The sequence below is a fragment of the Neodiprion fabricii genome, chromosome 3 (assembly GCF_021155785.1).
Source record: "Neodiprion fabricii isolate iyNeoFabr1 chromosome 3, iyNeoFabr1.1, whole genome shotgun sequence".
NCBI classification, from domain to species: Eukaryota; Metazoa; Arthropoda; class Insecta; order Hymenoptera; family Diprionidae; genus Neodiprion; species Neodiprion fabricii.
The window spans coordinates 4,372,916-4,397,972 of NC_060241.1; the positions used below are offsets into that span (position 1 = coordinate 4,372,916).

At 36.6% G+C, this 25,057-nt stretch overlaps 4 protein-coding genes and 2 long non-coding RNA genes across 11 annotated transcripts; 2 read left to right on the forward strand and 4 right to left on the reverse strand.

Annotated features, from left to right (window-relative positions):
* Window positions 1-419: 419 nt before the first annotated feature.
* Window positions 420-1,631, reverse strand: LOC124178098. The gene is made up of 3 exons (XR_006869740.1): window positions 1,512-1,631; window positions 852-1,008; window positions 420-500 (listed from the first exon to the last, which is right to left on the reverse strand). It is a non-coding gene; the product is annotated as an uncharacterized LOC124178098 (long non-coding RNA).
* LOC124178091 (luciferin sulfotransferase-like) lies at window positions 1,265-12,103 on the forward strand. Of its 3 annotated transcripts, none has more exons than XR_006869736.1 (6): window positions 1,265-1,570; window positions 1,753-1,849; window positions 2,478-2,785; window positions 2,853-2,947; window positions 3,080-3,494; window positions 12,093-12,103. XR_006869736.1 is itself a non-coding variant. In XM_046561237.1 (5 exons), exons 1-5 carry the CDS (start codon window positions 1,375-1,377, stop codon window positions 3,377-3,379), a joined length of 996 nt encoding a protein of 331 aa, XP_046417193.1. In that variant the 5' UTR covers window positions 1,265-1,374; the 3' UTR covers window positions 3,380-3,535. The 3 variants fall into 3 exon arrangements, 1 of the variants encoding a protein (XP_046417193.1); XR_006869735.1 differs by lacking the exon at window positions 12,093-12,103 and adding an exon at window positions 3,574-3,661; XM_046561237.1 differs by lacking the exon at window positions 12,093-12,103 and having other exon boundaries at window positions 3,080-3,535.
* Window positions 3,815-6,339, reverse strand: LOC124178088. The gene is made up of 9 exons (XM_046561233.1): window positions 6,156-6,339; window positions 5,739-5,846; window positions 5,532-5,639; window positions 5,161-5,309; window positions 4,818-4,979; window positions 4,593-4,699; window positions 4,378-4,489; window positions 4,168-4,295; window positions 3,815-4,101 (listed from the first exon to the last, which is right to left on the reverse strand). The coding sequence occupies exons 1-9, from the start codon at window positions 6,312-6,314 to the stop codon at window positions 3,923-3,925; spliced, it is 1,212 nt and encodes a 403-aa protein (XP_046417189.1). The 5' UTR covers window positions 6,315-6,339; the 3' UTR covers window positions 3,815-3,922.
* LOC124178092 (translocon-associated protein subunit alpha) lies at window positions 7,245-10,547 on the reverse strand. The gene is made up of 5 exons (XM_046561238.1): window positions 10,301-10,547; window positions 9,313-9,492; window positions 8,841-9,100; window positions 8,463-8,730; window positions 7,245-8,314 (listed from the first exon to the last, which is right to left on the reverse strand). Exons 1-5 carry the CDS (start codon window positions 10,362-10,364, stop codon window positions 8,241-8,243), a joined length of 846 nt encoding a protein of 281 aa, XP_046417194.1. The 5' UTR covers window positions 10,365-10,547; the 3' UTR covers window positions 7,245-8,240.
* Window positions 11,108-17,955, forward strand: LOC124178082 (trimethylguanosine synthase). 3 transcript variants are annotated; one of them, XM_046561220.1, is made up of 8 exons: window positions 11,109-11,427; window positions 11,731-11,869; window positions 12,758-14,682; window positions 14,778-15,024; window positions 15,132-15,798; window positions 15,870-16,001; window positions 16,090-16,388; window positions 16,460-17,955. In XM_046561220.1, the coding sequence occupies exons 1-8, from the start codon at window positions 11,318-11,320 to the stop codon at window positions 16,565-16,567; spliced, it is 3,627 nt and encodes a 1,208-aa protein (XP_046417176.1). In that variant the 5' UTR covers window positions 11,109-11,317; the 3' UTR covers window positions 16,568-17,955. The 3 variants fall into 3 exon arrangements, with proteins under 3 accessions (XP_046417179.1, XP_046417176.1, XP_046417178.1); XM_046561222.1 differs by having other exon boundaries at window positions 11,734-11,869; XM_046561223.1 differs by lacking the exon at window positions 16,460-17,955 and having other exon boundaries at window positions 11,108-11,427; window positions 16,080-16,327.
* A 3,152-nt stretch (window positions 17,956-21,107) lies between these two features.
* LOC124178096 lies at window positions 21,108-22,784 on the reverse strand. Of its 2 annotated transcripts, none has more exons than XR_006869738.1 (3): window positions 22,439-22,784; window positions 22,003-22,153; window positions 21,108-21,454 (listed from the first exon to the last, which is right to left on the reverse strand). It is a non-coding gene; the product is annotated as an uncharacterized LOC124178096 (long non-coding RNA). The 2 variants fall into 2 exon arrangements; XR_006869737.1 differs by having other exon boundaries at window positions 21,110-21,454; window positions 21,987-22,153; window positions 22,439-22,776.
* Window positions 22,785-25,057: the final 2,273 nt, after the last annotated feature.

Consider the following 25,057-nt stretch of genomic DNA (forward strand, 5'->3'; position numbering starts at 1 on the left):
CAATTTCTGGACTGAAAATCTTCAACTTTCTAATCGACTTCATTCAGATCAATCCGACGCTTGTGAATGCAAAACGGATAACTGGAACTTCGTCGAGTCACTATCTGAGAAAGCGCGAAGGAAATTTCAGGAATTTTTTTTTCTCTTAGCCTCACTTGAAGGACTCATAAAAGAGCAGTAATCTTGTATTTTCTTCAGCTTCTTTTTCTTCAATGATTGCATCCATAAATCTGGTGTCATAATATTGATAAGATTTATTAGGGGAGACTTTGTCCTTGAAGTGCCATATTTCAGGTGTTCACATTTTATTTTTTTCAAAGGAAACGAGTAAAGCTTCTCGAGCACGGTTTTTTTTTCTTGCTTTTATTCATGATATACAAAACGTTACAAAATTTTTTTAAAAAAAAAAAACCAAAATGGTGGCCGTTGCAGCTCCGCGAAAACAAGTCCTCAAATCGCTGGAGGTAAACGGCTGACATCACTGCCCCCTCTTTGTTGATCTGAAACACAAATTCCAAGCATATTATCAATGTGTGACCCTCTGGTCATGGAATGACGGATGCGTTTTTCGTTTAGTACAAATTTCGGAAAATGGCGGCAATAAAAAAAAAAAATCGAATTTTCGCGTTATTTTTCGCATAAAAGGATAAATAATAAATGCAAAAATGTATCTACCGAAAAAACGATCCGTCATTCCGTGAAGACATATTTACTGAGTATGCTCTTCAAATTTCAGGTCGACATGTTATTTACAGCGGTCAGGAGAATGTCAGCGATTTTTAAAAACGTGTTTGCGAGAAAAACGCATTCAAAGTTTTGTAATGTGTTCACACAATTGTGTTTATAATTACCGGTAATCGGCAATGCCTGGTCCATAGAGGCATCCCTCCTCTTCTTCTAGCTGCTCATGTTGAGCCGCTAACATCTCCCGCTGCTCAATCCGGGCCTTTTTTGCTGCGTTGGTCACCTGCCTCTGCTGAGACGGTCAGAGCGCGCTGACCGTGTCGACTTCAAACGCGTTTAAAATATCGCAAACGTTCGAAATCCGGGAAACGTTTCGACAGATTTATTTCTACTTACATGTAGATTAAGAATCCGTAATAAAAAAAAAATTGATTTTTTGAAAAATTCAAGGACAAAGTCTGAGGTCTCGAGACCTCAAATGCCTCAATGTTAATTTCTCATTTGGTCACATTTGACTAGCATCTGACAGATAAGAACATCAGTACAAAGTGCTGCAATCTAGTTATCGATAAAACGATCGACCGGGCCACTCGTCTCTACGAGTACGTACAGATTTGCTTCACTAGTTTTTTGCCGAGTTATACAGTGAATCAATTCTGACTATAGTGTTGTTAGCATTATATAATAAAGATGCAACACGAAATCACATTGTTCGACGATGAAGTAGCAAATCTCGTTAAGAAACACCTAACCAGACCGGGTCATCAAGGTTACATAAAACTGGATGGAATTACTTTACCGGGGCAATTCAGAAAATTCGTCAATACCATAGACAACTTTGAAGTTCGCGATGACGATATTTGGGTCTGCACCTTTCCACGGACGGGTGAGGACGCAAAATCTATCAACTAGCCGGGATGGTTGTCATTTCTTTAAAATTGTTGCAACGACATTGCTTTAGCTTGGCGGTACCTGATTAAGAGCTATCTACACTGAGATAACTATATCGAAGTATAACGCCTACGACTATGTGACAGCACTCGATCAGTGTCGTGTGTGTTCTTTCAGGTACTACTTGGACGCAGGAAATGGTTTGGTGCATAGCTAACGACTCGAACTTTGAGAGAGCCAAAGTTCTTCTCAATGACAGATTTCCATACTTGGAGTAAGTTGGAAACAATGAAAAATCATCAATTTGATAATTAGAACTGACCCGTTTCGCCGATTCTAAGCTCTTCTCTTGAATTTAATTTTGATTTTGAGTCAGTTCGATACACTGAGAGAAATTTTTAGTTCCGGTTACCGCTCAGTCCTTAACTATTTTCATTTTTTACCACAATCGAAAAATGTAATCCTAGGTAGAAAATGAAAATTAGTTTTCTAGCCGTTACCAGAAAGTTTAGTATCCGTTACTATTCTTTCTCATTACTATCACTGTTGCTATATTTTCTTGTAACCGTTGCGAAAATTTAATGCTTGTGCAACAATAAGTGACGTTGAAGCCTTGTTTAACTAAAAAAGTAGAGTAAACCTCGGAAAATGATTTTGCGTTGCGATTACCAACAAGGATCGACGATAGCGCAAAATGGTTACGCGTACCTCGCTTTTCGTAATACCAACAATATTCAAGCAGTTTTTTTAACGATACCAGTTTTACAGAAATGTTCTAGTCACTATAACAAATGAAATTTTCCTCAGTGTACATTCATCACAGTTAAATCAATAACATCAATCTATAACATTCGGTCTCACTGCAACACATAAAAATAAATTTGTTTCCTCTCTCCAAACAGGATATCTGCTGTGATTGGCGCTCCGAAACCATTGGATCATGGTCCAATCTCTGACATTAAGGTGCCAGAACACGTGATCGACAGTATCGGATATTGTCAAAAATTGCCCAGTCCCAGATTCATAAAGACACACCTTCCGTTCAGTTTACTTCCTCGGCAGCTTAAGAGAGGAGAAAAAAATGCCAAGATTGTATACGTTTCCCGAAATCCCAAGGACACGTGCATTTCTTATTTTCATCACGCCAAAGTATCCGAAGGGTTTAAAGGGAGCTTCGAGGATTGGTGTGATCTCTTTATTAAAGACGCAGGTTTGCAAATAATTACTTCCCACGTTTCTTCAAATCGGATAACTTTTAATTTCAAACTCGATTTTAGTTATGTACGCACCTTTCTGGAAACACGTGCTTGGTTTCTGGAAGCAGAGAATCAACGACAACTTCCTATTCCTAAAGTATGAGGACATGAAAAGGGTGAATTCACTGTTTTTGTGAGCCTTATCTTACCGTGGACAAGAATCAATTATGCCTTTAATACTGTCCATGCCTTCCACGTCCAGCTTGCATCGCATAGTATGAGTAATTCTCAATATCTCTTTTACCCAGGACTTGCCGTCGGTAATAAAAAGAACCGCAAAATTTCTCGGTAAGAACTTGACCACCGATCAGGAGTCGGTTTTGATCCAGCACCTGAGTTTCGATAGCATGAAAGTGAACCCAGCTGTGAACAACGAGGAAGTCATAGCCGTTATGCAGAAGTTAAATCCGTCCGAAAAAAAAGGAGAGTTCATAAGGCGCGGAACGACCGAACAGTGGAAAACCGAAATGACACCTGAAATCGTTCAGCAGTTTGACGATTGGACTCGGGAAAATTTGAGGGGTACTTATTACTCCACTTCTGAATAACAGGTCTCAGCTTGTTTATTGGATGATGCGATAAAGGATATTGAATAATATAAGACAAGGGATGTCAATTCCTCGGCACAAGCGATAGCTTAAAAGAGAAGACAACAAGAAACATGTATGATCGATGTGCTGACGTAAAATTTTCTTTCTTGAAAAAAAAAAAAACAAGAAAAAAGAAAAGAAAATTTTTTCAGGTCATAGTAAGTATCTTTGTCAAATTATTTTATCGTTAACCAAATTTGTACCAATATCAAAATAGCTATAAAAAATTTAACATTTATTACTGTGTATAATAAACTTATTTACAGAAAACAGTGTCAAGTTAATTGTCATTGCAAACGTTAGCTGGAAAAATCACAATGGAGTTCATGAAAACTTTATACTCTATTGACAATCGTGTCCAAATAAACTCGAGCGTTAATCAAGTCAACGAGTTCAGCACTGTTCTGCAACCTCACTCATAACCATTCACAGTTGTTTCCAAGGATGTCATCCACGTATTCTGCCAAGCCGGAAAGACCCTGTGTGTTTGTCGATGAACGGTTAATCTGTAGTTCGACCATTTTTGTTGCGATAATGGAATTCCGAGATGCCCCTTCCGTCGACGGTACCGTTGACGCGATAACGAACGAATCGTTCGACCATCCTTGCCTCCCAGTTTTTACCGACAAAGTGTATCGATTCGTACTCAACGTTCACTTGAACGCTGTACACCTTTTCACCTGCAATTTTGCAACATACCAATGTTGTATATCGACTGTTCCAAGTTTGCAGTATTCGGCACTAACCCGCTTTAAAGGTGAATGCATGATCCTTCGGCGCAGTTCCGTTCTCGCCGTGCTGATATAACTTCAGGTCACACCATTCCAACGGGTGCAGAGATCCGTCAGGTTCGTATACGTAACCAGCCTCCAACCTTCGGGGAATAACCGTTGAAAATCATTAAACATCGTTAAATTCTAGCCGGGGATTTACTGTTCACTTTAAAAATTACTCACGTGGAACAGGTGCAGGGTTGGCAAATCACGCCAATCGATGCCATGGTCCCATCTTCCAGAAAGAGCATGTGAAATATGTACCGATGCATCAGGGTCCAATCTCTCTTGAATCCTACGGAAAATTAATCCATTCGGATCAAAATTAATGTGGATCAATTAAATAAGATCCCCGATTAATTGCAGGAGAAAACAAAGATGGATTATGAACACTTTACCGTAACTATGATCCCTGAAGGCTTGACCTTCGAATTCGTACACCTTTCCTTCAATATTGATATTAGCTTTCAAACTTCCCATCTGCTCGTAGTGCGTCTGATGTGCCCTGGAAAAATTAATATCAGTAAGAAAATTGTATTATAGATTGTATCGTCCCTTAATTTTGTTACTGGTCTACTAGTTCACCGGTTAGGATTCGTTATTTGAAGTTTTAACAGACTCACGCCTTGAGGCTGTCGAAGTATTCCTTACTCCAGTCTTCACGCGCAATCGCCCTGCATGTTGGAGCTATCGCCAAATCAGTATCGAAATCAAAAAACGGAAGATCACTGCGCCAGTCAGCTTGAATTTCTACGTTGCTGGATTTGCCCGGTTCATTTTGGACCCTAAAATTTCATAAATGATTTTTTTTTTTAATACAGGCTAATCTAAAACTTAGGTACGTTTACTTACTAAAATGTTTTTTTTTTTGAATTTTAAAAAGGAATTCGATTCACGTGATTCGAAATGTAAAGCTGAGATATAATAATTACAAGATATTATTGGTCGGCACAAAAATGCAATTACCACATGGAACCGTTGTACTCGATACGCCAATGTTTCATCGGTACGATTGGGGTAAAACGAATACCCTCGGCGCCGAATTCATTTGGCTTTGCACCGTGCAGTTCAGTACTGGGAATTCTTTTACTACAGAGAAGACCCTTTCCTGGAACCTGAAATAAAAGTTTCAGAAACTAAGGATGACAGAAAGATTACAAAACCAACACTATGGCCGAAAATTAAATTTATACATTGAAAAGCTGATGCTTGTCCGTAGAAATTTTATTTCCTTACACGGACTATTACTATTTTTTATTCTCTACAGCAATGGAAAATATGATGTACTTGAGAAAAATATTTTATATCAATTACAAAACCACACATATACTACTCACCACAAGGTAAAATAATCCATTGACAATGCCATCATGTCGACGCTCTGAGCCCCCAACTAAGTAATATCCCTCTTTGTTTGTTGCCATAAAGAAGACCGCGTCAAATGCCTAAGGATATGAACAAATAATTCTTTAACCGTCTTAATTGTTGCAATTAATTATTTTTATAGTATTAGTTGTGGAAACAGAAGGCAGCTGTTCGTATACCTCTGTATGTGAGGACAGTTGTTGAGCCTTATCCATTTCTTCTGGGGTTGAACGTGATTTCATGCCATAACCGCTTTGCCGGAGTCTTGAGCCAAGTTTTCCGAACACCTGCGATTTAATTGGTAATAAATATAGTTAAAAATCAGAAAATATCATGATTTACTGACTATACATGTATCGAAGTAAAGATAAAAGTAAAGGAAAATTGAATCAAATTGAATGTCAGGGTGGCAACAATTTTGCTCAAATAAAATTACCTGATCTTTCCTTGACTTTTTCCAACAAAAAAAGAAATTTTCTGACCATTTCCGGGCTTACCGGGTTTTCCGGTCTGTCGCCACCCTGAATGAGTGGTATGTATATATATTATAATACAATACTTTAACTACCGATAGCATCGACGGTACGTTAACTTACCCTCCGAGAATTTAAAATGCACCAAAACGCAAGGTACTTGAGGTAATACCATTTTCCGGGTTGCTTGTACACTCCAAAAATCGGTTCAACATTTTCTAGTTTGAGATATTTGAATACCGCGAACAGCAGAGCTGCTAGTAAAAGCGAACAAAGTACCATCGTTGGACGGACTAAGCGGGACTGAAAGAGACGCTACTAACTAAGCGTTATCTTCGGGTATGTATAATTAATACCGCTTATCTCATACTTCTGGCAGCACTTGAGCAGAAATGAGATACAATTCAGCCGATAACGGACTGATATTACATTTGGATAATTCGTATATTCTATTGACTGTATTTCACGTGCGAGGTATGATAAACACGTGTTCAATAGATGTGTATTCGTTTTTCGGCGTTAGAGAATCTCATAAGATTACACATTATCGTGATTAGATTCAGAGAAGAAATATGCCTAACTGAAAATGAAGTTTCATTTTAATATTCCAATGGTACGTTATAAAACAGTTATTAGTGAAGCATAGGTATTATTTACATCAATATTGAGCAATTGAATCAGATTTTTCCATTTCTCAAAATTTATTATTGAAATTTACGCGCCAAGCGCAAACTTCAGACACCCAATGATTCACACACCCGAGTGAATTTCGCAAGCTGAACTTTCATATTTTAGGACACGGACGAAGGTAGAACCGTGCTTGAGCTGTTCTTGCCTTTATTTTATTTCACATGAAATAACCTTTGGTAACTGGAAATTCTTGGAAATAAACGTACATCCGAAATAAAATCGCAAGTGTGTCGAAGGCGGCCATCTTGCGATGGCATACAATTTAAGAAATTAATCCATCGAATCCACAACTTTTGTTTACCGGTGCATGTCAGATGAGACGCAATGTGTTTAGAAGATATGACAAAAAAGGGTGCGTGAAGTATTTGACAAAATGCGTATTACTTGAATATAATTACATATGTAACCGTTGTTAATGTTGTATTAATTATATGATTGTATACACGGTACAACAGACAGTCAAAATAAAATAAGTATCCGTCATTGTGAATGAATGATTCCTGAATTTTCTTCAGTAAGCAATTCGTATCAATACACACAATTTATTGTTATAATCCTATGCTCACATACACTTCAATGGTCTTAAACACTAAGCATCTATACCTAAGAAAATCACCGTCGTTATCTATAAATTATGATTGCATGGTGCAAAAACTTATTTAGCACTAGTAGATCGTAATTACAACAAACTTTAAACGTTTCTTAACATTGAAATGTCAGTTTATCTGTCCATTCGCTTTCTACTTATACATAGTTTTGTTTCTATAAATATGAAATACGACCATTGCGGTAGACTAAAATTTACGTTTCTATGCGGGGGAAAGAAATAATTTAACGAATTTATCAAAAAATTATTATATTTTCACATCTTACTTATCATTTACTGCAATTCCGTTCATCTTGTAACGATTCGTGGTGATGCGGACTGTTATGATACTCTATTGGAGATAATTTAACAGCTTTTTTGTAGCTAAGTAGATGAATAATTAATAATTCGCAATTGAAATGTAATTACTCGCGTAACGGTAACTTTCTATTTTATTCGTAGTGGTCAATATCATAACTGCCCGATAAATTTATCTGATAATAACATGCAGCAGCTTAATATCTACGACGCGCCAAGTTTTTTATTTGTTCGTTAACGTATGAAAATCAAGATGTGGTTTTCACTGAATCTATCGGATTCGGTTTTTATACCGGTGGTGAAATCAATTTTCATAAATAAACATCAAATAACCTAATAATTGCTTTTTTTTTCTTTCAAAAATTTACAATGAAACTAGTTCTTTTTTCCTCGCTTCAAAATTCAAGCGTCGATATGCTCTAGATTAAGAAATCGTTTTTTATTGTGAAAAAAAAACGAGAGAAAAAAAACAATAGTTCAAACATAAATAAATTTTCTCGGGTTCTGACACACTATTGTTACAAAATTTCTTCTTTTTCAAATTGTAGAAAATCTACAATTTTACTCCAGCAATTTGAAAATCATATCTGGTATATAAATTACGTAAATATAAATCAGTCATCAGACCCCGCGGACCGCTTCGCCTTTCTCTGTCTCGGACTCTGTTTTGGAGTTCTTGGAGATTTACCTGATACAAAAAATTATCGAATGAGCATGAGATAACATTAGAAATTCAACAAAGCAGTCAACCTTAATACTCAATTAAAAAGTTAATATTTTTCAATAATCCCCGAAAATCAAGTGAGCATCTGATTTTCAGTATTTTAAATACTTACTTAGCCTGTTGAGAGTGTCTTTAGGTAGCCAGTCATAGTCAACGTTGTTGGGGTTAGATGTGCCCATTTCAACAGGTGCTTTACGACCGGAAGAGAATCGCGATTTACGTCCAAAGGAAGACAATAACTGTTGGCCACCGACGAGTGTCAATATGACACAAGCTGCCAGGAAGACATAGAGGAACATAGTTTCACCGTCAAGTCCTTCATCCAATTCGATAATTTGTATCGTTTCATTGTAGACTGCATCAGTGAAGCCTATTCCGTTCTGAAAATTGAAAGAATCACTTTTAGCCATCAAAATACAATAAAAACAAAAAGTGTAGTCAAGTTTTGACTTCGTGTTTATCAAACTAGTTGTATCCGTTATATACTTACAGCATCTCTGTAATTGAGATTAATGTTGAGCCCAAACGGTCTGCCAGCAAATACTTCAGACGGTATGAAAGAGTAAGCTACAGTAGCTTCATGGTTTGGCTTTACTACTTTGTTATATGTAATTGTGGAAAAATTTTGGATGTAGAAGTTAAAGTCCATTGGATAACGGAAAGATGCATCGACAGTGTCTATGGTGAAATCAACTTCACCCTTGTTTGTGAAACCAACAAGGAATTCAACCAAAACACCGGCTGGTAGTTCTGGAATATGGAAAAAGCAGAACAAACATTACAGTAAGAATAATAATAATAATAATAATAATAATAATAATAATAATAGTAAAAAAAATAATAATAATAGTACTAATAATCACGATTGAATAGAAAATTTTATAGGAAACTTTTTGACATCTGTACCAAACAGTTTTACTTATTGTACAAATCGTCGAACAATGTATTCTCGATCAACTTACCCATCGACGCAGCAGAAGAGACGACTGGTTTTGTGAAAAGGATTACAGTTTCAGCATCAGCTGATGCCTTTGTTGTTTCTCCCTCCATCTCATCATCAGTAATAACGGTTCCATCGTCTGCTTCAATGTCAATTGCGTCGCCATCGATCTCATCTTCCTCACCATTCACAAATAACAGTCCTGAAATGTTTGAGATTTTGAAATTCATATCCATCAATGTTCCCAAATTTTACTGAATTTGGTAGCTCTGTGCTTAAAAATTTTTTAGTGCCTTATAACTTTTTTTTTCTTAATTAAGAATTAGGATGAAAAAATAAAATAACTCTGACGGCAAATTGTAATCAATTTCTAGCAATAAATGTGGCATTCTTTTGTCAAGAATGTTTAAAATTTGAATAAGAAAATTGAGAAATGGTTAGTAGGTCACAAGGTGGGTCACTGAGGATGGCATCAGCATTTTTATTTGCAAGACTGATTAGTTGATAACTTTAGACACACGTTACAGTTCAAAACGATAGTGGTAGAGTTATAGGTTGACTTTTTTCATAGCGAAACTGAATATTGCATAAACGTTGTAACATATGGATTTGAAGTGATTAGCTGCATTCGTTGATAAGCAAAAGCATTTGACATGTTAAAATTGAAAAGAAAATTTTTCGAGTTGCAACTGGACGGTTCGAAGACCAGGAACCTCAAATTCTATATTGGTATGAAAATTGGCAACTGGTTATGTGATGAAATGTGGAAAATTCAACGGTGAACAGAAAACTGCTCCGTATTGCGGGGAGAAATAATATACGACTAATTGAAACTTTAGGGAGCTCCAAGTTGACTGATGGTTATCAATTTACATACGGTTGACTTTCGGACGTGATTAAGAATGTTTCGTTCATGCAAACGAGAAAGGAAATACGAAATATGGGAGTGTGAAGTAAATTAGTGAAAGCAAAAACTGAGAAGTTGGACAAGAGAGAAGTATAATTATTACCGTTATTAACTGTGAGAAGTGTGGCTGGAAATGCCAACAGTATCAATAAAAAGAAATTTTTCATTTTGAATGTATTTTATTAGATTTTTTCACCCTCGACACGTAATTCGAATAGACACAATTTCGAGATATACTACTCTCCGGTGTTCCGGAATGGTAACTGAATACAATCTCACGTTCCGGTACCGCGTCCCCACAACAAAATCAGCTACGTGGAAGGTCAACACTTCATTCGGGAACCGACAACGTGGAACAGAATCTGTCACGCGGCATTACGACTCAAATATTAACTTGGTGGGACTACTCGAACTTTTCCGATGACGCGTCTAGGTGGCGCTGAAACATCGAACGGATCGCTAACCTTGGGATACTTCGAACCGCACGATTTGGTTGAAAAATTGGGCTCTGTGCACTTATACAAAGTTAATATTTTCCTTTAATATCGTAGGAAATATATTTCTACGTAACAGATCACCCGTCAAACGTCATGACGAAATAAGAAATGAAAATACTGCCGCATTCGAAAAAGATCGATAAACAAATCGACTGAACTCTGCCGGTAACAAAGTACTTTGAAAACTAATTCATGCACAGGAATGAAAACAAGAACATAACCATTAGGAAACGGAGCATCGGATGCAATGGAAAAAAAGAAGAAGGAAAAAGCCAGTACTTCTTGGAAAAAGCAATATCGTTCTAGGTATTTTTATACCCTACGGTTAAAAATGTCGACGACGCTAGCGCCGTTACCGCACCTCCGGGTCAGCGGTCTGTTTAAGAAGCTTTTCCTAACCAGTTGCACAGGCCTTCTTTCGCCGTGTGTGTTCACCGTGCAGAGTGGGTCACACGGACAGCTCGTGCCGAGGTTATCGGCGGTGGTGTGAAACCGAATGATTTGGTTTGGATTTTGAGATGGAAAATTAAAGCTAGATTATTATTCATATAGAAAATATGTGTGTTTTGTGACAGTATATTAACGTACGGCTGAATAAAGCTATAGAAAAGTATTTTATAATCATGTGTGATCATGTCTGGGAGCCTCTAGCCGAGGTTTACATCGCTGAGCAAAATCAGTTTTCTGACCCTGATGCTTACATCTATTGTTTGTGCAGCCGAGTCTTCATAAAGTAAATAAATAAAAATCAGCCAATATCTATTAACGACAATGTGACGAGTCCGGATTATAGCATCTAGATTATATTATTTTCATTTTTCTCTACTGATCTGTACGTGCTATGTGCATTATAGAAAAAAAAAACGAGTATATATTCTCTCACCATTATTGATTGGCACATTGACAGCTGACCTAACCTAACCTCACCTCTGAACCTAACTCCCCTAAATTAGCCTAACCTCACCTTACCTTACCTCATGTTACTTTTCATTGCAATCATTAAATTGAGCATGACTTGTATTGTTAATTTTTTGAGAAGGAATCCGGAGCATTTTACGGTATTCACCACGGAAGATGCTAGCGAAGATGAAGATGTCGAGGGGGATCGTGTTGGTGAAATGTTGGACAACCAGAAACGAAACTTGGCCGATAGTCAATCGATAGGCAAACATGACGTAAGCATACAATATTATCTTTCGTATCTCATATCACATTGTTGAGTCGTAATTGACTTTTACGATCCATATCTTTTGTTCGTAATGACGTTTCTTATTGCACCGTTATCAGCAAGTAACTTTCGTCACTTCCAGTCAGCTTTCGCTTCATAAAAGTTACATGAATGACTGGTTTTGTTACGATCGTAAGTCTGCTCTGAGCAGATCTACAGTTTCGTTCCAGTTATGTATAATGTAATTCTTATATTGATCCTTCAATGATATTAGTGGGATTATTGTGCACATGAAAAAGGTTGACAGTATTTTTTTAAACACAAGTCCTAAAATTATTCACATAATATTAAACAACTGTAATGTAAGAGATTTTGGTAACAAGACCAGCTTTGTTTTTATAAAATTTTGAAGATAAATACGACGAATACCTTGTATAAGAATCATGAGTGAGGAAATAAATTTAGCAGCTTTACTATATGTGATTACCATAGAACATAAAGGATATTCAGAACAATCTGACCAATTTTAGAATTGTTATTTTGATTAAAACCATTGATGTTGGCCTGATAAATTTCTGCTCAGCCAATGATCATGTTTGACATTGATATATTTTATATCTTTGAAGTAGGTATAAAAAAAAAAATTTTTTTACATTCCCCTAGAAGAAATACAATCAATTTTAAGTTTTGTTATTCTGTAATTGATCAAGAATTTCTCGAAAAAACTACTGAAGTTCTATATATTCAATCAGGATGAGAAATGATTACGTAATCATAAAATCTCCAAATTTCAATAAATAATCTATAGTCAAGCAAATATGTTATTCGCAACACGCAAACACCAACTTGGAATCATGACCAGAGTAAAAAATGTAAATAATTTTTTGTTAAATAGGAAGAACCGTTGAGTTGTTATTGCAGTGCTTCGCACACGGACAATAATTACTCAACAGACGAACATGATTCTGTTCGCGACTCGTCTCACCGACCACCGGCATCGTCTTTCCCCCAGAAGTTTGGTTTGCATCAGTCTGATTCGGGCGCGGATTTATCGGAATATCACGATTATCACGAAGCTAAAAGTATTCAAAACCTATTCGCAAGTTATGGTAAAACCTTCAGCAGCGGAGATGCGGACGACATCAAAGAGGATGAGAATGCATACGAGAGAATGGAGCGCAAGAGTAGAATCTTCAGAATGTACAGGGAAAGTGATGATGAAAACATGAGTTTGGGGGCTTTGCAATCTGATATGCACAATGGGTGCCAAGTTTCATCATCAAATACCAATCTCTACTGCCATTCAGAGATGAGGGATAGCCAATCGTTAAAAATGGAGGATGGGTCCGATCTCGATAAATGTCAGACCGCTAGACTGAGCAATGATTGTCCAATATCAAAAACGGATTTTAGCTCTGATCCACAAAGCAAGTGTTCCAAAATAATCAATTCAAGCAGTCAAGCGGCTGCCTTAACTGTGATAAAACGTGATAGCTCAAATTATAGAAGCGAAGTAGAGGCATTGTGGGGAAGATTCTGGGCGGAAAATGGGGAGCAGATAATTTGGGCATCTTGGATAGAGAAATATGCTGATTACATAAATCCGGATTACATGCAGCAAAACCAGCTGCCGATAAAGGGCAATTGCGCTAATGGACAGAAGCAAAAAACTGCCTCAGAAGCCTTCCCAGAGCAAAATACGTGTTTTCCAAATCAGGCTCACAAAAATTGTGAAATAAACCGTTCCAACTTTGAAGGAATATTCAGTAAAACCATAAACGACCCAAGCATAATGGATGTCAAATGTGTAGCAGATGATAGCACCAATTTTCCATTTCAAGATACAAACAAAATAAGCATAAACCACAACGAAGCCGATGAGAACAGAAAGAAACTGATAAACCGCGAGTTATCTCCTGACATAGAAGAAGGCTGGAATCCTCTGAGTCCGTTCAGCATGGAGGAAAGTTACAACCAACCGTCTAACATGGAAGACGAACGACTGATAACGACGTCTCGATGCAGTTCCATCAGCGAATCAATCGCCAACACAAATGCAACGACGGACTCGATGACCGACGTGACTAAAATGACCATAACCAGCTCCAGCTGTGATTCAAATTCCATTCAATCTTCCAGCTTGTTCAGTTCAACTACCAGCTCGATAGAAAGTAACATCACAAGCGGTAGCTCAGAAATTGAAAACGAGCCCGGAATGGAAGATGCCGACAGGTATTGGCAGCAGTTGTGGAAGGAGCATTTTCAGGAACAGTACTGGCAGCAGTGCAAACTGTTCGTCGAAAGGTACGACCAGCAATTGGCGTTGCACATCGAGATCAATGTTCACCCGGAGGGAAATGATCGATCTGTAGACACAACCAATGTCGGTAAACGTTACGCGAATACCAGCGAAATCGAAGATTTGGGAAACGAAAGAGAAGAGAAGCTGAACTGTGACGCGCAAAGACAGGAGGAATTCATTCAGGCCAAAGAATCAAAGGATATTAATGAGAAGTTGTATCCAAATGCGATAGAGAATAAAGTAAATTCCAGAAAGAAGAAAATGATCATGGAATCCGTTGGAACGCTTATGCAAAATTTAACCATGCATTGCGATGAGACTCAACCTGCCAATGATGGCGACGCACAGGATAATTCTACAACCAAAGGCAGTGATCACAGTCAGAGCACACTGGTCAATAGTGATGTTTCTTCAACTACGCTTCAGAGTACGCCACCTGCCGACATTCTGAGAGGTTTGTCAAGCGCGAGCGATGGAGACCGGCCAAATGACGAAAAACCAACGACGTTAAAAAGATGGTGCGTCCAAATGTTATCAACAAGTAGATAATTATGTGGAAGAGGTGAAGCGAGAACGATTTTTTTCATTTTAGCATTCTCTGCTAATGTTTCAGTCACGAAGCCGATAACGACGAATACAGCGAGGGCTTAGAGACGGTTAAAAAAGCCTTCTCCCTGATGGGCTACACGTTTAATAACGATCAACGACAGACAAAATTACAGGGTGAAGTTGTGTACAGGAAGCGCAACATTAGATTACAGAACAGACAGCTCAAAATTAAATTCAATAGATCTAGGCCAGTCAACAAGCACACATATTTTGACGACAATGGGGAGGAGGTTACAAATACTTTGGACAAGGTAAGTTCATTCTTTGCAAAGCAATTGGTACGTGCTGAATGATTTTCTTATTCTTTTTTTTCATTTTGTATTATTACAAACAGCTGATTCTCAATGATATTTTGCAGACATCGCAAAATTTGGCATACCTTCCAACAAAGACCACCGCAGAACCGGTCTTGAAGACAAATGACAGAGGGTCTTACACAACGCTGTTTACCTCAAGTTCAGACGAAGAGTGCGATCAAAAGTTTGCATCGAAATTGCCTGTTAAACGTCTCCTGTTTAATAAACCAAGCACAAGCTCTATCGATTCAAAAATCGATATAGACGACCAAATTGTAGGCACAATCGACCAACCCGTCATACAAAGTTGTGAGAAAATTTTGCCCAATAGTGAAACAGTCGAATATGCAGAACTTGTCAAGGAATATGATGTCAATAATTTGGCGAATGCTGGTGAAATTCAACAATCAAATCACGAGGGCTATGATTCAATCAAAGAGACTGATAATGTTGAAGATGATGCACCAACTAAAGATTACAACGAAGATAAAAATCTGAGTAAGAATGTTTCCATGGATGTGGACGCCAAATTTCAGGACGATGTTTTTGAGGGGAAATTTACCGATGACGATATTGCTAAAAGGATACAAAAAAAGAAAAAACGAAAGCAGAACAAACGTAACATTTGTCTTCCTCCCGAAGTTGCCGGTGACAGAACATTGATGAAGTATTGGGTTAAACGATATCGTTTGTTCACCAAATTTGATCAGGGTATCAAACTGGATAGTGGTGAGTAATTTTCTGAAGCAAAAAACTGCGGTTGTATTAGCAATTAATTTGAACATTTCCGTTTGTTGCAGAAAGCTGGTTTTCCGTCACGCCGGAAAAAATCGCTCAACATATAGCCGAAAGATGCAGGTGTGACACGATCATAGATGCTTTCTGCGGAGCAGGAGGAAATGCTATCCAATTTGCCTTAACTTGTGAAAGAGGTACGGAGACACTCGGTGTTCGATACTTTTATCAAAATTAACAACTGCCGATATGGGATATGCAAAGCTGATTTTAAGTATATTTCAGTAATCGCGATAGACATCGATCCAATGAAGATACAGCTTGCTCGTCACAACGCGAAAATTTACGGCGTCGAGAAAAGAATAGAGTTTATCGTTGGTGATTATTTGCAACTTGCTCCAAAGCTGTTTGCCGACGTCGTGTTTCTTAGTCCTCCATGGGGGGGTCCGAAATATTTAATGGATGAAACATTCGACATTGAAAAAATATTGGCACCACTTGGCGGAACGGCATTGTACAATACATCAAAAAGCATAACTGAGCATGTAGCTTATTTTTTGCCTAAGAATGTTGACACCATGCAGGTAAGAATCGTTCAATAAATCACCCGTCAATTGTCAGTCAGTTTCTTATGCGGTGTGTTTCGTCTTGCCAGCTTGCAATGTTAGCCGGTCCAGGAGGCGCCGTAGAAATGGAACAAAATTTTCTTGACAAACAGCTGATAGCCTTAACTGCTTACTACGGTGAATTGATTAAGGAATAAAAGAAAATGTGATAACACCGGATTTGTGTATCAGGAGACACTATTTAAAACAATTATCTATTGTTTTAAGTATCGTCAAAACGCCTTCATGTGGTTTGTAAAAAGTATTCTCTACCCATATCTTGAAAAACTTTAATATGTGATTTCGGTCGAAGGAAGAATGATTATATCTGCAACTTTAATTCGTATCGCTTTACATAGTAAGTACGTTACGTTTGAGTCACGAATTGCTCTCCAACTTTTATAATAGAATTCAGCACAAAATAATCAATTTGACATAGGATCGTCGTCTTCTACCTGAATAATGTAGCAGTTCTGATTGCTAAGTGTGAGATTCACAGATTTATTCCAAGGAAAATTGCTTCCTTCTGAAATTCGAGACTCATTTTTTTAATTCCTTTTTAACAACTTGATTTTTTATCCTCAGTTTAGGAAGAGCCGAGAATCGAGGAGATTAAGCACAAAGATTCCGAACAATCCTTAATACCTTTCCTTTTTTTACGAATTGAGTTACCTCTGAAACTGACAGTATATTTGATCGCGTTAGGGGTTCTTTTTTATATTAAATATTTGGATCAACGATTGGATTTGTTTTATATTATGGCTAATTACAATATGTCTTCAAATTAAATTTGAAGTTGGTTAAAATTTTTTAAGAGTGAAAAGTATAGGGAAATTAAGTGTGATGGAAATATTTCCGAAAAAGTGACCAAAATATAGATTAACTTCACTTCATTTTGTATCACCAAGAATCTGAACTGAACCAATGTTTCGCTTTAAATATTTTCTATTATGCTGCCATTACAAACGGATCGGTGTTTTTTATTTGTATCTACATTACAAAAATTTTTTTCTCACTCAAATATAAGTTGTCTAATTGTGAGATGAGTTACTGAAGATTAGTGATCAATTTAAACGATTAACCTTATCGAAGTTTTAGTTACAGATTTCTACGAAAATTGAATGCTACAGTTTACTATCTATAATGTGCGCATACAGTATTTAATTCGCATAATAAGTGTGATTACGTTGACGCAATCACGAATTTCAGTTACACATTGAAAGAAAATATTTCCAATTTGAATGCGGCACAAAGAGAAACTACCGAGTTTAAGAAAATTCACTCGATAAACACTCATATTTTATGCATTTAAGACTAATATAATCTAGTTCTATTGTATTATACGTATTGTTTGCACTGTCAGGTTATTTAAAAACAAGAATAAGAAAAAAAAAAAAACAGTACTAGAAAAAACTAAATGTAACGAAAAATATGAAAGAAAAAGATACGAATGTGCCTACTATTTTGGTTTGTATCATATTGACTCTTCTTTACATATTGTTCTATTCAAATAAAGCTGAATTTTCATTTTCAGATCAAATTGTAACTATGCAGTTGTAATTGTATATCAATAATCCGCCTCTCCCTGATATAACTATTGTATAACGATGTACAGAATAAATGTACATACATTCAAACTTCTCAAAAGATAGCCCGCTTTCATCAACCTCTGGAACGTGTCCGGATTTTGTGATAAAATTTCCGCGTATACATATGAACGCAACTTACTCTCTTGAGTCAGACATGGACACCATTTTCATATGTTTTCATTACGAATCGGTAAAAAAAAATCCGAATGATTAATTAAGTAGACGAATATTATTGGTATATACCTTTAATAAAAATATGTCCACAGAAAATAAGTCTGCAAGTCGATGTGTCAATACATTTTTAGATAGCTAAAATTGAATGTGAATCGACATTAACGAGCGTGTATCAAATTGAATTATAAAATAAATGAATTTGAATTCATGAAATGTCAAAAACTAACGTATCGTTCAAAGTCCAAGTTGTTCGCATACCCAAAGAGAAAAACGTATCACGTATAAATTCGAGGAAATCTACACTAATTATATTTTTTAAGAGGAATGACCATTACCCTTTTTATCCATGATCTGCCCCGCATTTATCGCCAACATTACTTCCCCCCTACGGTTACAAATATAATTGTGATTAGTAAGGAATTATTATTATTATTCCGTAATATAGCACGCGACTATGCATCGGTGAGTGCGACCAATTGTAACCGACGATACGTGAGATATATTTGTAAAAGTATCCTTGAAAGCGCGAGAAAAACGGCGGGAAATGCGTTTTAAATACTTTGAGAACCCCTGAGACATCGGAGCTAATCTCCCAATAGCAGCATTGCCGTTCATCACTTGTTTCGATGGTTCTCAAACCATCTCGGACGTATGCCGATACCAACAATTTATACCGCGGGCGTTTCTTAAACGTGATTTTCTTGTTTATAGAATGTATTACGGAAGGCAACTTTAGCGTAACCTTAAATAAATCGGAATTCGTTGGGACGTTTTACCACTGCTTGTGAATGCAACTGCTTGCCAGGGCGACCAGCTGTCAAAATGTTTGAGGTTACATTTATGACGGTTGGTCGCCCTGGCAAACAGTTGCTCTCGGATTGCAGCGCGTGCGCATTAACTTTTTGCAGACGACGAATCATGCAGTCGTTAGGAATTCACTCGCTATAACAATTAGGGTACGCCTTTCGGGTCAGTTTATATAATTTTTTTTCGATTTCCACACCCTTTCAGACCTCTGCCACAAGTGCGAATGGAATGGTCGTAGGGATTGAATTCAAGCAAGTTCCTGATAATAAAGTGCAGCTTCGATCGTTAATTGTAATACCACCGGTAGTAAAATATATACAGCAGTAAATGAGAAAAAGGAGAGGAAACAGGATTGACATCACACGCTTATCTGATTTCGCGCCTTACGTTATCGTACTCGTAAATTAATTGTGAGTACACAAATACGAATCTGAAATTAAAACTGATATGTGCACAAATGTGCAGAATGTAAAAGAAATTAAAATGTGCTCTACTATAGAGCAAATATTTGAAAGTTTACGCAATAAAAGTACCTATTACAAAACACCAAGTCTTCCAAAGTTTGCTTTTTCTTTACTAACACTGATTGATAATTTTTACTTCAATTATAAGTTTTGTTAGAGTATCGCAATGTTGCAAAGTGGAAATAATTCACGTTTCTCGAGTCAACACATGAGGTAAATAACCGAATCACTTCAACAAATCTAAGTTGGCACTGTACTGAATATACAAATAAAAAAGAGTTTTACTCAGATTATTATTACAATCATCCTCTCCACAAAAAACACCGAGCGGTTTATCTTTTTTCCTTATAAAATTTCAACGTTCGTTAATCGCTGCGAAGATTGATCCCTGACATTGCTCGACACGTTAATTAAAATTCTAGGAATTAGTCGATCTGATTCGATTCATTCGCAGTTCTAGTAAATCCAACGAAACCAGAATATGACACAAATCAGTTACAACCGTAAACAGATTTATGTACTACACATACAAATACTCAACAGCGATGTGAATCCGTCGGGTATGTTTCACTGACTGATCCCGCGGGTTTCTAGATTATTCTAGAGTCCGTCTTTTATCTGACGGTGGCGTCGTCTATCGGAAAATCAGTGAACCAGAAAGAGCGCAAAATGTTCAACGGGTTGCGTGTAGTTGGGAGCACATTTCTGTGGCTTTAATTTCGGGCATTTTCCTTGCTGTCGCAAAATATACTGGACATAGCGTTTCGGGAATTTTTAATTTTCGCAGGATTCTTTGGATTCAAATATTTCGCTCTACTTGATTCATTTATTTCTATATTTTTTCTTTTGTCGAACAAATACTTATATATGTTGCACTTAAAACGCAGTGATTATGGGCCCGTCAACTTCTCCATTTAACTCTTAGGGTGTTAAACATTTATACTTACTTACACAGCATTGTGGGTAGTGTTAAAATTTAAATCATCACGCTGTATTAGCTCGCTTTTATTTTGCATTTGATAACAATTATATAGATATATATAGATAATTTAATAATCATACAGCAACTACTTTTACGAACAGAATAATTGAAGTTACTGCAGAAGCGTTGCAGCGCCACAATTCCGATGCTGCATAAAGAGAGTGAAAGTTGGAAAGGAAAAGAAGAGAGCACAATTTATTTTTCCAATATACATTAACCTATCATGATGCGATCGCGATAAAAATCGGCATGTCTCAATTTCGCATTATTCGCACATCGCTTGTCTGTAGGTATTTCTCTGTTTACATGAGATCCTCCCGCTTTTCTCCAATCTGAAACAGAATTGCCCCGTTCACACTACTGAGAAAAAAAGGATCAGCACCTGTTTCTGGTGACAAAAAAAAAAAAAAAAAAAATGTTCCCACCTTTGAGACGTCTTTTGCAGTAACGCGAGAATGAGGTTCTGCTGGTTCTGAGGCTTAACGAGTCCGAAGGGACTGTCCCGCTTTCCGAAACCGATTGCAGTAGACAAATACTCGGGCTTGAAGCCACGGATTTCTCTCGGCTTGGTACGATGCTTGACGTAATGATTGTAGCTGCGCGAGCATCTTGTACCTTCTGTGAATAGCAGCCCCACCGTTGCTATAATTATTACAACATCGGAGCGCATTTTCCCCTGAAATTGTAATAGAGAAAAACGAAAAACAAAAAAAAAAAAAAAAAAACAAAACGTAAAGGTGAAAAATTGCGTTAATGTAATTCGTTTGCGATGCCTGTCCTGAATTTTGATTTATTTTTTACCGTATACACTAATTCGCCAAAACAACGACCTTTATTTTGCCCGTGAAATTCAGTTGGTTGTTGTACGCTTAATTTTGGTACTGTAGAATTTATCGCAATCGGTATTTCCCTAAAGATAAATCGATCGCTTCCTCGATAAATTTTACTCGTGTTATTACATTTCACATTTTTTCTTTGTACTCACTTCAGCAGATGATTATATATGCTCTCAATTGCCAATCATTATGTCTATTAAAATAGAAAATTAGACGTGCGTAAAATTTCACTTATGCCTAGAATCTATATAACGGAATAATCGGATTATAGAAGTTGCGAAAAATGATAAATGGATAAATTTCGTATGCGAAATCGTCTGATTGCAAAATTATTGACGTTTTAGGAAGATTAATTATTCTATATCGTTTGTACGGTAAAAAATGAGGAAAAGTCACAACCGTTAAACTTACACTGTACTCTAAATCAAATCATGAATTCATACGTTTACAGATTAACAGCAAAATAAAAAGTATTTGCACAATTTATCTTGAATGATTTTTTTTCCAATTTCAATCCAAATCGCAAATGTCAAAACTACGAATTATCGTTTTATCCTTGATAATTTGACGAAAAATTCATTAGACCGTCCAAGGTTTCACGCTTTTGACGGATGTCATTGGAAAATACAGATTTTTCAATACCAATTTAAGATGTATGTAAAATGAAATCAGGATTGCGGTGGTGATTTGAGTTTGGAAGATATATGCGAGTAGTACATACTTACCTATGTACATACTCACCAAAGTAGGTCGTGAATTTTAACGTGCAATTACTCAGTTCGTCGTTAAGATGCATGCAAATACGATCCCATTTGAAAATCATATCTTTCCCTTTAACTGCTCGTCATTTCGTCCCAGAATTATCAACGATTTCTTTACAGCACTGATCGAGCTTAGATTTAAAACGAAGAGAAAAAAATATTACGGCCAATCATTCCACAATACGTTGTCAAATTTTTTAACTAAATCTATAATTTCAAATTCCCGATTACGTTTAGCGAGCAAAAATAGCTGTCGGTTCATTACTTGTTTCTATTGCAACGAATTTTGCTCTCGGATTTGCAAAAATACCAAAGTGAATTGGAAAAACTGTACACCAAAGACGGAATAAAAAAAGAAGATGTATACTTTTAATATTTGAAAAATCTCGAAACGATCGTTTCCTGCAGCTACTCACCGGGCTGATTTGCCTCTAAAAAATGAGTTCAAATCTTTCTTCAAATGTGTACAAATTTTCAGCTCGGGAGATACTAGTAAATTTTTTTTTTTTTGTTTTTTTTTTGTTTTTAGCACTACGCGCCGCTAGAACTTTAAATATCTTCCCGATATTACGGACCGTAAATTTAAAACTTGTCGTTCAACGAATGCGGCGATGTCAGGATCCGATCCACAAGTGGGTTCTACCACGAATTGGGTCCTGTTTTTGTACCATCGGGCCGCTACCGGCGGTGCCGCCGGTGCCGGCGTCGATCGCCGTTTGCCGCCGATGCGTACGTCGCACTACTGCAGCGTTCTATTCCTCTTACCAAATCACACAAGGAGCCGAGGGACTCGAGTATCGATTTTTAGTAAGACTGTGACGAGAAATTTAAAAATTTTCAACAAATGCGATCGTGTTTTTTTCCCCCATTCATTTGCGACAATCGTGAGTTAAAATACCGTCGAGGCATTGTGGATTTCTTTCCCCACTGTGACCCAAAAATTATGCGGATAATTCTTTGTACACATATATACGTAGAATTTTTATTGAACACATTTTTATTACGTTTCGATTGGTGAAAATTCCTTGATTTTTTAATTCAATTAAAACCTCTCTCACATATAATGCATTCGAATTTTTTCTTTCTATTTCGATAATTTTTTAAAAATATTCCGAATTATTTTTTAATTCCTAGGCAATTCCTTACTCGTATTCTGCTGCAAAATTTTCTTTCGTATTTCTTCGAATTATGTTTACCCGCATATTTGTATCTGAAGACAGAATCAGATTTTTCACAAATCATATTCATACGACATACACTTTGTATTTAGCTACCGAAATTTTTTTTTCCATTTATTTTTTTACGCAAGGAAAGAAGAAATCCTGTTTCAATATATATATATATATATATATATATATATAAGAATGTTAAATTTTGCAGAATTTTACAGAAACATAGTAAAAGAAATACTAGAGACTGATGAGAAATGTCTCATAGAAATTAAAAAATATCTTGGATAAAATACAGAGGGCACGGTTGATCAGTGTCACTTGAAAAACTATTTTAAATATAATTTTTCATAAATAAATCATCTTCTATCCAATTTCAGTTTACAGAATACCGGAACAATGTTTTACCGATTCGTGTGCGCAATGATCAATTTGCAGAATACGACTAATTTTTTTTATCAAAATATGTTAATTCTCAGAGATTTTTATTAAAAATGAGAAGTAATAAAGAATTCTCCGATGCATATCTGTAATCGAGAAAAAAGTCATGAGATCCACGAATTATTAAGAAAATTCTGTTGTCTTCATTTCTTAGATTGGTCAAGTGATATTAAGTAATTCAGATGAAATTTCAACTGTGTGAGTTCTTATAAAATTTCGGATTTCCGAGTTCCGGTTCCGGTTGTTAACGTGATGACACAGATGCGATTAATGTAATTGGTACACGCCCTAGAAAGTTGGCTCTGACGAAAAACGTGAGCATCGCGGTTGTTCTTACGGTTGATTTTTGGCAATCTTCTTCCATCTCCCTTTGCAGACAATTCGAAACGTATCCAATCATACATAAATGATAATAAACGCTGCGATTTTCCGTCTGATTCTATTTACCCAATATAACGATTACGTGCAAATCGTTCTCTGCGGGAAAATGTTGGGCGATGGCGGATGATATAACATCATGACATCGTTGGTGTGGTGCTGACGTCAATATACTTGTGACGCATGTTGACGCAGGTTAATTACGTGCATATAGAAATTGCTTCTATAAAATCTGATGAATCATGCGATGATTTTCAAATTTTTCAACTCAAATAATAGCTGGTTGAATCGAATCACGCAAAAGGCGTCAGTCATTTTTCAGACATGAGTTGTACAAAATACCGCTAATACCCAATAAAATGCAAGTTTCGAAAACTGCGTTCCTTGGCTTTTGATCTAAAATTCTTGTATACAATTCCGTAAAAACATTCAAGCTGTTTAAAACCTTGTAGCTGAAGATACTCGGCTTCGGTTACACCGTTAGCATAAAATGAAATAAAAAAATCGAATTTTTCAACGGTACATTTTTGAGGCTGTTGACAACGCGCTCAACACTTTTCACAATTTGAATTTACTCGTTTTATCATAAAAATACAGAAGTTTTTGTCGTACCAACTATCCCAAAATCAACAAATGCGATTCGAAAACTGCCCTCAACATAAAGAACTTTGAAAACTGTAAGATCCAGAAATTTTCCACTTATCCTGAGTCTGAATTCGATTTTGGCAACAAGAGGAAGCAGATACCTCGCAATGATTAGCACGCTGATCCGCATTTCTGTGAAAACAGTTGCACACAAAAAAAATATGTAAAACAGATGTTTCACGCATTGTGCAAGACTTGTTTTAACAATATTCTTTGATTGATTTGGCGAGTTTATAGTTGTCATGGAATTACATCCCATGAAAAATGTGTATAATTGAAATAAAAGTAAGATTTAATTTAATTTTTTTTTTCTCATATCTTAAACTGTGATTCTGTTCTCATGGATTCTCGTTCTATGGTCCGATGGCCCTCCGAATAAATTGTAAACCATGATTGAAACGG